Consider the following 13,186-nt stretch of genomic DNA (forward strand, 5'->3'; position numbering starts at 1 on the left):
CCCCGCCCGCCAGCGGACGCGGCGCTGATTGGGCGGCGCCGAGGACACGCCCACGGCGCGGCGCGCTCCGGGGGAGAGCGGCGCGCGAGGAAAGGGCGGGGGCGGTAAAGGGGGCGTGGTCACACGGGGATGGGCGGGGTTATGCAAAATAGGGCGCGGGCATGACGGGAGGAAGGGAAGGCGGGATTGGGGGGGCGAGAAGGGGGGGATAATATGGGATTGGGGGGAAATGGGATGGGCAGGGGAAGGGTAAAGTGGGATTTGGGGGGTAAAATGGGATGGGGTGGGAACAGGGTTAGTATGGGATGGGTAGGAAAGGGTTAAGACGGAATTTTGGGGGTAAAATGGGATGGGGTGGGAACGGGGGTAATATGGGATGGGGTAGGAGAGGGCTGAGATGGAATTTGGGGGGTGGGATGGGATAGGGTGGGGTGGGAAGCAGCAGTAATATGGGATGGGTAGGAAAGGGTTGAGATGGAATTTGGGGGATAAAATGGATGGGATGGGATGGGATGGGATGGGATCCATGGGATGGGATGGGATGGGATGGGATGGGATGGGATGGGATGGGATGGGATGCAGCAGTACTGTGGGATGGGGAGGATGGGGCAGGAGTGGGGATGACACGGAGTGAGGAGGGTGAGGTCAGGCGTGGGGAGGTTCAGGTGGGATGGGACGGGATCAGCGTGAGAGGGGCAAGTGCAGGCCCAGCCCTGCCCTGCTGGTCAGTGCCCCCATCCCTGCTCCAGGGGCTGGTGGCCTCCAGGGATCACAGCCCTGTCACCCCCAGGACAGGGCGGGGGTCACCCAGTGCCCCCCACCCCGAGGCCCTGCAGGGCCCAGCAGAGGTGACAGAACAAGACTGACACAGGGGGAAAAGAGGTTTTATTCCAGGTTTTTCCCCCAGGACGCGCCTCCTGCTGCCACCAGCGTGTCCACAGAGCTGGGCACGCAGCAGGGCCCCTCCCACCCCGAGACCCCCGTTTGGCACTGGTGTGGGGGACACGGCCGGACACCGGCGGGGCTGGAAGGAGCTGGGGGCTGCCTCGGGATCACTGCCCGAGCCCCCTCCCCACGCCCCCAAGGCACATCTGGAGGGGCTGAGGGTCCATCCCGGGGCCGGGACCCCCTGGGCTACCGGTGCCGGTGCTCCAGGAGAGCCTCGAAATCCGGGGAGCAGACGAGCTTGTGCCTCACGTGGCCCAGCACCATCATCTCACCCGTGCGGCTGTCCCCGATGCCGACGGACACCAGCTCCTGTCCCGGGGCACAAACAGCCCTGAGCACCCCCGGGAGACCCCAAAGCTCCCAGAGGGGACCAGCAGGACCCCTCCCCGCTGTTATCAGCCCCTGGGGGGTTATTTTGGGGTGAACCCCCCCCAAATGGGGTCCCGGTGTCCCTTCCCTACCTGTAGGAAGGAGCAGGGGGTGCCCATGGTCACGTCCAGGGTGACCTTGCCCAGCACCAGCTGCACTTTTCCTGACTTTCGGATGAGCAGCTTCCCCACCTGGCCCTCGGGGAGGTCGGCCAGGGTGCAGGTGTTCTCTGCCTGCTTCGCCTCCTGCCAGGGCACAGCGGGACTGGGGTCAGCCCACTGGGGTCAGCCCTGGCACTGGGGTCAGCCCTGGGACTGGGGTCAGCCCTGGCACTGGGGTCAGCCCATTTCTCTGGGATCAGCCCTGGGACTGGGGTCAGCCCTGGGATTGGTATCAGCCCTCAGATTGGGATCAGCCCTGGCACTGGGGTCAGCCCTGGCACTGGGATCAGCCCCTGGGATTGGGATCAGCCCTGGCAGTGGGGTCAGCCATGGCACTGGGGTCAGCCCTGGGATTGGGATCAGCCCTCAGATTGGGATCAGCCCTGGGATTGGGATCAGCCCTGGGACTGGGATCAGCCCTGGCAGTGGGATAACCCCAACGGGACTGGGATAACCCCCTGGGACTGGGATCAGCCCACTGGGGTCAGTCCTGCCACTGGAGTCAGCCATGGGACTGGGGTCAGCCCATTTCACTGGGATCAGCCCTGGCAGTGGGATCAGCCCTGGCACTGGGGTCAGCCCTGCCACTGGGGTCAGCCATGGGACTGGGGTCAGCCCATTCCCGCTCCGGCACCTCCTGGCACTCGGATCACAGCATGGAATTGGGATCATCCTGTGAGACTGGGATCACCCCATGGAATTGGGGGGGACAGCACCACGGGATGAGGGGACAGCACAGGATTGGAGGGGAAAGGACACCACAAGATAGGGGGAGGACACCAGGGGATGGGGGGAACATCAAGGGATGGGGTGGAAAGGACACAATGGGATGGGGGGAGAGTGACACCATGGAATGGAGGGATATCATGGGATAGGGTGGAAAGGACACCACGGGATAGGGGGACATCCTCATGGGCTTGGAGAAGACAACACCACAGAAGGGGAGGACACGAGGGGACACCCCCAGCGTGCCCCCACCTGGCTCTTCTCCTGCTTCACCAGCAGCACCTGCCCATCCTCGCTGTGCAGCTCGGATTTGCTGGGTTTGGAGTCGTGGCTGGGGGGCTGCCCGGGCAGGGTGTCGGGGAGCTGCAGGAACAGTAGCTCCTCCTCCTGAGCCAGGCTCAGCCTCTGCAGCAGCTCTGCCGCCGACACGTCCCGCGGGAAGCCGGGGGGGCCCTTGGGCTGGGCCGGCTTGGGATCCTCCTCACACGGCTCTTCCTTCACTGCACAGGGGTGTGGGGGCACCGGGAAAAGGGGGACACCCCCAGCTTGTCCCCGCTGTGTCCCCAGCCCAGCCCAGCCCGGCCCGGCCCAGCCCAGTCCAGCTCAGCTCAGCTCAGCTCAGCCCATCCCAGCCCAGCTCAGCCCAGCCCGGCCCGGCCCAGCCAGGCCCAGCCCAGCCAGGCCCAGCCCAGCCCGGCCCAGCCAGGCCCAGCCCAGCCCAGCCCAGCCCAGCCCACCTTTACCTTTCACGGCTGGCGGGTCCAGCTCCATGTTCTCCTCCTTGGCAGGGAGCCATGGCTGCGTGTCCTCCCGCTCCGGCACCTCCTCCTTGAAGAGCCACCCCGAGTGGGCCAGGGGCAGCTGCACCGGCTTGTTCCGGATGTCGTTCTTCAGCCCCGGGTCATCCAGGAACTGTGGGGACAGGCAGGGGACACTCAGCACCCCGCGGGGTCACAGGGGACACTCAGCACCCTCCAGTGGCACAGGGGACACTCAGCACTGCCTGGGGACACAGGGGACACTCAGCACTGCACTGGTGACACAAGGGACACTTGGCACTGCCCTGGTGGCACAGGGGACACTCAGCCCTGCCCTGGGGACACAGGGGACATTCAGCACTACCCCTGGTGGCAGAGAGGACACTCAGCATCACCCTGGTGACACAAGGGACACTCAGCACTGCCCTGGTGACACAGGGGGCATTCAGCACTACCCCTGGTGGCACAGAGGACACTCAACCCTGCCATGGTGACACAGGGGACACTCAGCACCCTCCACTGGCACAGGGGACACTCAGCACTGCACTGGTGACACAGAGGACACTCAGCACTGCCCCTGGTGGCACAAGGGACACTCAGCACTGCCTGGGGACACATGGGACACTCAGCACTTCCTGGGAGCACAGAAGACACTCAGCATCACTCTGGGGACACAGAGGACAATCAGCACCTCCTGGTGGCACAGGGGGCACTCAGGATCACGTTGGTGGCACAGAGGACACTCAGCACTGCCTGGGGGCACAGGGGACACTCAGGATCACCCCAGGGGCACAGGGGACACTCAGCACTGCCCTGGTGACACAAGGGACACTCGGCACCCCCCAGTGACACCAAAGCCACCCCTTCCATGCCCGCTGACATCGTCCTTCTGCAGCATCCTCAGGATCTGCTTGGTCTCCTCGTCCGTCTCCCTCTTCTCCTTCTTGATGTTGATGATGTGGGAAGGGCCGAAGTCGGACACGTCCACGGTCCTGTCCCAGGAGCCTGCTGGGGACACAGCAGCAGCCCGGGGTCACCCCAAGGTGGGACCCCCCAAAACCACCAGAGGGAAGCCCCCCTTACCTTTCTTCTTCATCATTTCAGCGGGGCCCTGCTCGAAGATGGAGTGGGACTGGATGACCTCGGGCCGGTTCCGGCCCCGGCCGTGCCCGTCCCGCTGCCGCTCCCGCTCCTTCTTCTCCTTCTTGACTGCCACATCCTCGCGGGGCCTGGGCAGAGGGGCACAGCACCCCCAAATCACCCCAACATCCCCCCCACATCACCCCTGCCCCTGCCAGGGCATGGGGCCTGGGGGCAGAGGGGGCACATCACCCCCAAATCACCCCCACATCACCCCCACATCACCCCTGCCCCTGCCAGGGCATGGGGCCTGGGGGCAGAGGGGGCACATCACCCCCAAATCACCCCAACATCACCCCCAAATCATCCCAAATCGCCCCCTGCCCTGCCCCTGCCCAGACAAAGGGCTTGGGGCAGAGGGGGCATATCACCCCCAAATCACCCCCAAATCACCCCAACATCACCCCAACATCACCCCTGCCCCTGCCAGGACACGGGGCCTGGGGGAAGAGATCTCTACACGTCATCCAGAGATATTGGTGTGGATATTTGGGATGTTTCTGAGGATATTTGGGATATTTATATGGATATTTGGGATATTTATATGAGTGTCTGAGATTTCCATGGATATCTGGGATGTTTGTGTGGATATTTGGGATATTTATATGAGTATCTGAGATTTCCATAGATATTTGGGAAATTTATATGGATATTTCAGACATTTCTATGCATATTTGGGATATTTCCAAGGATATTCGGGATATTTATATGGATATCTGAGATCACCCATGGGTATTTGGGATATTTCCATGGATATTCAGGATATCCCCATGGATATCTGGGACACTTCCATGGATTTTCAGGATATTTATACAGATGTTTGAGAATTCCATGGGTATTTGGGATATTTCCATGGATATTCAGCATATTTATAGGGATATCTGAGAACTGCCATGGATATCTGGAATATTTCCATGACATTCAGGATATTTCCATGGATATCTAGGATATTCCCATGGATATCTGGGATATTTCCATAGATATTCAGAGTATTTATATGGATTTCTGAGAATTCCCATGGGTTTGGGATATTCCCATGGATATTTGGGATATTTCCATGGATATTCAGGATATTTATATGGATATCTGAGAATTCCCATGAATTTGGGATATTCCCATGGGTATTTGGGATATTTCCATGGATATTCAGGATATCTATATGGGTATCTGAGAATTCCCATGGGTTTGGGATATTCCCATGGATATTTGGGATATTTCCATGGATATTCAGGATATCTATATGGATATCTGAGAATTCCCATGAATTTGGGATATTCCCATGGATATTTGGGACATTTCCATGGCTATTCAGGATATCTATATGGGTATCTGAGAATTCCCATGGGTTTGGGATATTTCCATGGATATCTGGGACATTTCCATGGATATTCAGGATATCTATATGGGTATCTGAGAATTCCCATGGGTTTGGGATATTCCCATGGGTATTTGGGACATTTCCAAGGACATTTGGGATATTCCCATGGGTATTTGGGATATTCCCATGGATATCTGGGATATACCCATTGATATTTGGGATATTTCCATGGATATTTGGGACATTTCCATGGATATTCAGGATATCTATATGGATATTTGAGAATTTTGGGATGACACTCTCTGTTCCATGGATATCTGGGACATTTCCATGGATATTCAGGATATCTATATGGATATTTGAGAATTCCCATGAATTTGGGATATTCCCATGGATATTTGGGATATTTCCATGGATATTTGGGACATTTCCATGGATATTTGGGATATTCCCATGGATATTTGGGATATTTCCATGGACATCTGGGATATTCCCATGGATATCTGAGAACTCCCATGGATATCTGGAATATTTCCACGGCTCCCTGGGCTCCCCTCTCCCCCTCCCCTGGCAGAGGTGCAGCAGCCCCTGCCCACCCCGTGCCCCCCTGGCACCGAGCCCGCGCCACTCACTCCTCCTTGATCTTCCTGCTGATGATGTTGGGCGTGAACGTTTTCTGTGGGCAAAACAGAGAGAAAATCACCCCAAAATCCCCCCGAGCCGGCACCCACAGAGACAAGCAAGGCACCTGTTTTTTGGTTTTTTTTGGTTTTTTTAATAAATTCTTCCCAAGAATATTTCTGGGTTCCACACTCTCTGAACCTCAGAGAAAGGAAAAACAATTCTTATTTGCTGTGCAAAAGTAAAATACAATATAAAAATAGCTTCTACAAAAATTGGTTTTTTGTTTAATTATTTATATAAATATAGAATGTATAATGATTAATTCTATATTATTTAGAATTATTATTTATATATTCTTTATAATTACTTCTATAATTGTTTAATTATTTGTATAAATACAAAATTTGTTTAGCCAAAGAGACAGTACTTTATTTTCTTTGGCCTATGAGGGCCAGGGGTGTGTGTGAGTTGGGACTGTCAGCTCACAGCCATGAGATTCTGTGCAGTCCATTCCCCTCTCAGGGGGTCACCTGACTGGACCCCAGTTTGGGTAAAGGGGGGGTCTCACCTTTTTGACGCCGCCCAGGGTGAGGTCCCGGGAGCGGATGGAGGGCAGGCGGCCCGGGCTGAGGGGGGGGCCGGGGGGGCGCCGGCCCAGCACCCCCCGGGCCCCCGGGAGCCCCCCGGCACGGAGACTGCCCGGGGAGCCGGAGCTGCCAGAGCCCCCCTCGGCCATCCTGCGGGGAGGGGGCACGCTGGGGGGGGCTGCACCAGGCAGGGCTCGGGGCTGCACCCCAATAATGAACCCCTTCCCCCCCCCCAATAATGAACCCCCTGAACCCCCAAACAGGGCTCGGGACTGCCCCCCCCCCAGGAATGAACCCCTAAACAGGGTCTACATAACCCACGGGGGGTCGTGTTCCCCCTGCACCCCCAGGACCCCCTTGTCCCCGCTCCCAGGGGTCTCACCACCCCATACACCCCCAAACGGGACCCCCTTTTCCACCCCTCCCCAGGGGTCTCAGCCCAACCCCCCACACCCCAAACAGGTCCCATTTGTCCCCCCCTCCCCAACTTTCCCAGCCCCCCCAAACGGGACCCCCTGTCCCCCCATTCCCACCCCTTTACACACCCCCAAACAGGACACCCCGCCTCCCAGGGCTCCCATCCCCCTCCTCGCACCCCTCAGGACCCCCTGGACCCCCCCAAAATTCCTCCCCTCCCCCGCCACGCCGCCCCTTACCCTGCCCGGGCAGCCACGGGCTCGCCGCCCCCACTGCGCATGCGCCGCGCACGGCGCGCCCTTCCTGAGGCGACGCTGCCGCCGCCATCTTTGCTGAGGGCGCAGCGGGCTTGGCAATGAGCCGCCATCTTTGTGGTTGGCGTTGCCCAACCCTATGTGAGGGCGGCGGCGCCATCTTTGTGACGGGCAGTGCCCGGCTCTCCGGACTGGGCACCGGGGGCAGCGCTGGAGGGGACATTTTTGGGGGGTCACCCAGCCCTTCATTTAACACCCTCACGGGATTCCTGCAGCGCGACCACCCCCTCAGGGTCCTCTGCAGCTCCACAGCCAGCACCCCCACAGAGGGGGTTCATGCGTGGGCACCCCCTGGCAGAAATTTGGGGGGGAAACGAGGTTTTTGGGGCCCTCTCCCACCCGAAAAAAGCTTTGCCCCTCCAAGAAGGGTGTTTATTCCGTGCAAAACAAAAAGTCCGTCCGTCCGTCCACCCCCCGTGGGCTCTGCCCCCCATTCCCGCGGGGGTCCTGTGGGTACCAGCATTCCCACGCACATCCTCCATCCCGATTTTGGGGCCGGGGGGGAGTGTCCCCATGGTCCCGCAGGCGGCACAACCGGGACAGTCCCCCACCCGGCCCCAAAAATGGGGGGAACAGGCAGAACCTGCCCACCACCCACCCCCAATCTGCACCCACATCCCACTCTGCCTCCATCACCTGACGCCGCACGCATCCCTCCATGCCATTGGCAGAGCCCGCAGCTTTTTCCTTCCTCCCCCTTCTCTCGCAGCTCCTTGGATATCTATTTTTCCCTTTTTTTTTTTTTTTTTTTTTTTCCCCTCTCCGCTCCCTCCTCTGGAGGGTGTTTGCTATTTCCGAGCTGGCTGGGAGGATCCCAGTCGCATCAGCCGCAGGCAGCGACGCGGCACCGCCGGGTACCACCTCGCTCCCTCCGGCATCCTCCGTGCTCCCCGCTCGGACCGGCCCCGCCGGGGCTCCCTGTCCTGCCCTGCCGCTGCCCCGGCACCCCCGCGCCCCCCGGCACCCCCCCGGCACGGCCAGGTAAGGGCCTCGCGGGCTCGGTGACACCGGAGCGCCCGCCGAGCCCCGCTGGGCTGGGGCACGGCCGGGGGATGCTCGGAGGGCAGGGGGACGCGAGGGGACACGAGGCGCCGGGGACGCGGTGGCACGATGCGGCTGGCACCATCCCGGTGCGGAATTCCTGCGCCACCGCCGGGCGCGGGGACGGGGCAGCGAGGTGGCACCTTGTCCCCGGAGCGGTGACCTTCTGCCGCGCCCGAGGGCTGTGCCGGGGGGGTGACAGCGGCTTCGGGGCGCGGGGCTCCGCGCAGATGGGGCACACGCGGCCGTGGGTGGCCGTGGGTGCCGAGTGACGGGGACACGCGCGGCGTGGGTGGCCGTGGGCACACCGGGGGGGGCGGTGGCACCTTGGCAGCCCCCGCACAGACCCGGCCTGGAGGGTGGGGGGCTCCCTCGCCTCCAGCCCCCCGTCCCCGTGCCGTGGGTGCGACTCCGTGTCCCCCCTCGGCGGGCATCGCCCACCCCCAGAGCTCCTTCCTGGGGGAGCGGGGAAACTGAGGCACGGGCCGGGGCAAAGGCGGATCCAGCTTTTCCAGTGCCCGCGTCCAACCCTCCCCTCTCCCAGCAACTCCCTCGGCTCTCCCCTTGTTTTTCTTTCCCCACCCGGTGTTGAGCAAACCCCGAAACGCCCGCTGGCGTGGCGCCGGGGCCCCGCGGCACCCGGGGGAGCGGCCGGGGCCCCCGCACCCGACCGGGCTTGTTCCCGGCGTCCCGCTGCCTGCTGCTGCCTGCGCTGCCTATTCCTGGCTCCCGGCCGCTGTTCCACCCCGGTGCCATCTGCTCCGCCGCGGGCGGCCTTGGCAGCGCCGGCGTGGGCAGCGAGAGGGGGCTCGGCACCCCCCGAACCCCGCGCTGTGCCCGCAGGAGCCCAGCGCCTCCGGCCATGGAGCTGCTCTCCACCCCCAAAAACATCGAGATCAACAACATCACCTGCGATTCCTTCCGCATCTCCTGGGCTATGGAGAAGGGGGACCTGGAGAGGGTCACCCACTACTTCATCGACCTCAACAAGAAGGAGAACAAGAATTCCAACAAGTTCAAGCACCGGGTGAGCCGGGGGAGGACGCGGGACCCCCTGCCCGGGGAGGGGAGACGGGGCTGGCAGGGAGGAACTGGCTCTTAGCCCTCTCCAGCGCTGAATTTGGGTCATTCCCCTCACGGGACGCGCTGGCGGAGGGGACTGGGACGGGGATCGAGGGGTGACGGACCCCGCCGAGCCCCCGCGGGGGAGCTGAGCTGCTCCTGCTCCCCCTCCCCGTGCTGCGAGTCACTAATTCGGGCCGTTTTTAGCAGCGCCGTTGCCACGGTGATGCTATTTAATGTTTAACATTATTTTTTTTTTCTCTCCTCCCCAATAATAAGGGGTGGGGGGGTGGGGGGGGTGGGATATTTTTTTCCCCTCCATCTCCCGACTTCAGCATCCGCCGTTGCCACAGAAACGGCTCTGCACTGCGGAGCTGCTCCGTGGCCTATTGACACCGCGAGATGCCACCGGCAGCGGGGGGACCCCGAGGCCACCCCCACCGCGGGGACCCTGCGTCCCCACCGCAGCAGGGACACGTTTGGGGACACGGGCGGGGGAGCGCTGTGGGGACAGAGCGGGGGGGCGCCCCCAGACGTGTCACCAGGCTATTCTGGAGGGGTCTCCGTGGGTATTTTGGGGTGTGTGGTGCCCGGCAGCCCCCCCGCGGGGGGGTGGCAGGACGCCGTCCCTGACCCTCGGCGCTCGGCGCAGGATGTCCCCACCAAGCTGGTGGCCAAGGCGGTGCCGCTGCCCATGACGGTGCGGGGCCACTGGTTCCTGAGCCCCCGCACCGAGTACAGCGTGGCCGTGCAGACGGCGGTCAAGCAGAGCGACGGCGAGTACCTGGTGTCCGGCTGGAGCGAGACCGTGGAGTTCTGCACCGGGGGTGAGCGGGAGCGCCGCGGCCCCGGGCCGGGAGGGACGAGGGCGGCGTTCCCGGGAGCCCGGGGGGAGCACGGGGGCGATGCCGGGAGCCGGGAGGTGGGAAGGGGACGGGGGCGATGCTGGGAGCCAGGAGGGAGGGCGGGATTGGTGCTCCGGGAGCCAGGAGCTGGGCCGGGGATGGGGACGGTGCCGGGAGGATGAGGAGGACGGGGGCAAAGCGCAGGGCTGGGAGCCGGGAGGGAGAATGGGGTTGATGTCTGAAGCTGGGAGATGGAAGGGGAAAGAGGGCAATGACTGGAGATGAGAGGGAGGATGGAGATGGTGCCTGGAGCTGGGGGCAGGGAGGGAGAACGGGGCGATCCCTGGAGCTGGGAGTGAGAGGGGGTCAGCTCTGGGAGCAGGGAGGGGGAACAGGGGCGATCCTGGGAGTGAGAATGGGTCAGTGCTGGGAGCAGGGAGGGGGAACAGGGGCGATCCCGGGAGCTGGGAGTGAGAGGGGTCAGTGCTGGGAGCAGGGAGGGAGAGCAGGGGTGATCCTGGGAGCGAGAATGGGTCAGCTCTGGGAGCAGGGAGGGAGAACAGAGGCGATCCCGGGAGCTGGGAGCGAGAAGGGGTCGGTGCTGGGAGCAGGAAGGGAGAAGAGGGGCGATGCCGGGAGCTGGGAGCAAGACAGGGTCAGCTCTGGGAGCAGGGAGGGAGAGCAGGGACGATCCTGGGAGCGAGAATGGGTCAGCTCTGGGAGCAGGGAGGGAGAACAGAGGCGATCCCGGGAGCTGGGAGCGAGAAGGGGTCAGCGCTGGGAGCCACGGGGTAAATCGGGGGTGAAGTCGGGAGCCTCGAGCCGGGAGATAGGATGGGGGAAATGCTGGGAGCTGGGAGCCCGGAGGAGGACGGGGGCGATGCCGGGAGCTGGCACAAGCCGGGCCGGTTGGAGCGGCAGCTGATGAGTGGGAGGCGGGAGGTGCGGGGAGCTGCGGGCAGGGATGGGCTGCTGGAGGGGGATGGAGACGCCCTGATGTCCCCGTGCCTGTCCCCAGACTACGCCAAGGAGCACCTAGCCCAGCTGCAGGAGAAAGCGGAGCTGATCGCCGGCCGCATGCTGCGCTTCTCCGTCTTCTACCGCAACCAGCACAAGGAGTATTTCCAGCACGTCAGGTACCCCCGGCCCCACTCCCCACGCTCCCCGCTCCCAGAGCGCATTCCCTGACCCTGCCTGTGCCTGTCTGTGTGTCCCTCCTCCTCCTCCTCCTCCTCGTGGCAGGATGCACTGCGGGAACGTGATGAAGCCGTCGCTGAAGGACAACAGCGGGAGCCACGGCTCGCCCACCAGCGGGATGCTGCACGGCATCTTCTTCAGCTGCAACACCGAGTTCAACACCGGGCAGCCCCCGCAGGACTCGCCCTACGGCCGGTACCGCTTCCAGATCCCGGCGCAGCGCCTCTTCAACCCCAACACCAACCTCTACTTCGCGGACTTCTACTGCATGTACACCGCCTACCACTACGTCGTGCTGGTCCTGGCGCCCAAGGGCTCCTCGGGGGATCTCTTCTGCCGGGAGCGCCTTCCCCAGCTGGACATTTCCTCCAACAAGTTCCTGACGTGCTGCGTGGAGGAGGGCGAGCTGGTGTACCGCCACGCCCAGGACAGCATCCTGGAGGTCATTTACACGGAGCCGGTGGACCTGAGCCTCGGCGTGCTGGGGGAGATCAGCGGCCACCAGCTCATGAGCCTCTCCACCGCCAACGCCAAAAAGGACCCCAGCTGCAAGACGTGCAACATCAGCGTGGGGCGCTAAGGGCCGAAGGCGGGCAGGGCCGGGCGGGGGGACGGGCGCTGCCCGCGGGGGCTTCTCCCACGGACGCTGGTGGGTGCAGGACGCGGCCGGGCTCGGGGGATGCGGGCGCTGCCCCGAGGAAGGAGCCGGCGGGACGCTGCTCCGGCAGGGAGGCAGAGCCCGCGCCGCAGTGCGCCCCGAGGGAGGAAGCCTTCGTCTCCTGGAGTGGCCGGGCAGCAGCGCCCTCGCTGGCGTGAGCCCCGCGCTCTGCCCTGCTCCGCGCAGCCGCTGCGGGACCCCCCGCCCCTCCGGCGCCCCCCGCATCCCCCCGCCCCAGGTTCACTGGGGCTCCCCGGCCACTCCAGGGGGTTCAGGGAGGTATTGGAAGCACCCCCCGGTTTTGAACTGCTCCCGGGGACGGGGGGTGCTCAGACAGGGACCCCCGGCCCCGCCGGCGCGGGGCTGCAGTGGCGCGGGGGACCCTGGGCGTGCCGCGTCCCTCCCTGCCCTGCCATCCTGCACCGCCCGAGTCCCCGGCCCCGCGGCCCCGGAGGCAGCCGGAGGAGCCGGGGAAGGGGAGAAGGGATCTGAACCCCCCTCCCCGTGCCCCCCAACCCGCCGCCCCCCGCATGAGCCGTCGGCAGCATGGCGCTTGCGTGCGGCCCCCCCGGGGTGCCCGCCCCCCGTCTCTGTGTCCCCCCTGCACGCTGTACAACAACCGGCTCCCCCTCCCCGAGCATCCCTGTGCTGTGCTGGAGGTGTTTCAATAAACTCTGTGCGGTCGCCACCGGCCGTGTCACGCGCCTCTGTCCCCCACGGGACCCCAAAAAGTGGCTCAGACCCCCCTCTCCCCCCCCGGATCCAGCTCAGGGGGAGGGGGGATGGGACTGGGAGGGGACACGGTGGCCCTCGCCAGATCTCGGGACAGTTCAGGTTGGAAGGGCCTTGCTGGGGATCTCCGGGTCCATCCCGCCCGCCCAGGCAGGGTCACCTGGATCGGGTGACTTAAGAGCACGTCCAGGTGGGTTTGGAATGTCGCCAGAGAGGGAGACCCACCCTTCCCTGGGGCTGTCCCAGTGCTCTGCCACCCTCCGCGGAAAGAAATTCTTCCTCACGCTGA

The 13,186-nt window shown here is 63.2% G+C and overlaps 2 protein-coding genes across 3 annotated transcripts; one reads left to right on the top strand and one right to left on the bottom strand.

Annotated features, from left to right (window-relative positions):
- Window positions 1–866: 866 nt before the first annotated feature.
- POLR3D (RNA polymerase III subunit D) lies at window positions 867–7,422 on the bottom strand. 2 transcript variants are annotated; one of them, XM_039698378.1, is made up of 9 exons: window positions 7,288–7,422; window positions 6,613–6,781; window positions 6,053–6,096; window positions 4,046–4,191; window positions 3,843–3,967; window positions 2,948–3,116; window positions 2,457–2,704; window positions 1,410–1,562; window positions 867–1,257 (listed from the first exon to the last, which is right to left on the bottom strand). In XM_039698378.1, the coding sequence occupies exons 1-9, from the start codon at window positions 7,413–7,415 to the stop codon at window positions 1,135–1,137; spliced, it is 1,305 nt and encodes a 434-aa protein (XP_039554312.1). In that variant the 5' UTR covers window positions 7,416–7,422; the 3' UTR covers window positions 867–1,134. The 2 variants fall into 2 exon arrangements, with proteins under 2 accessions (XP_039554312.1, XP_039554311.1); XM_039698377.1 differs by having other exon boundaries at window positions 3,843–3,970; window positions 7,288–7,421.
- A 695-nt stretch (window positions 7,423–8,117) lies between these two features.
- LOC120497190 (phytanoyl-CoA 2-hydroxylase interacting protein) lies at window positions 8,118–12,856 on the top strand. Its single transcript, XM_039698375.1, has 5 exons — window positions 8,118–8,343; window positions 9,247–9,430; window positions 10,118–10,292; window positions 11,329–11,446; window positions 11,553–12,856. Exons 2-5 carry the CDS (start codon window positions 9,266–9,268, stop codon window positions 12,085–12,087), a joined length of 993 nt encoding a protein of 330 aa, XP_039554309.1. The 5' UTR covers window positions 8,118–8,343; window positions 9,247–9,265; the 3' UTR covers window positions 12,088–12,856.
- Window positions 12,857–13,186: the final 330 nt, after the last annotated feature.

This window comes from Passer montanus, unplaced genomic scaffold (assembly GCF_014805655.1).
Source record: "Passer montanus isolate IOZ18808 unplaced genomic scaffold, ASM1480565v1 scaffold123, whole genome shotgun sequence".
In the NCBI taxonomy this organism is placed as follows: Eukaryota; Metazoa; Chordata; class Aves; order Passeriformes; family Passeridae; genus Passer; species Passer montanus.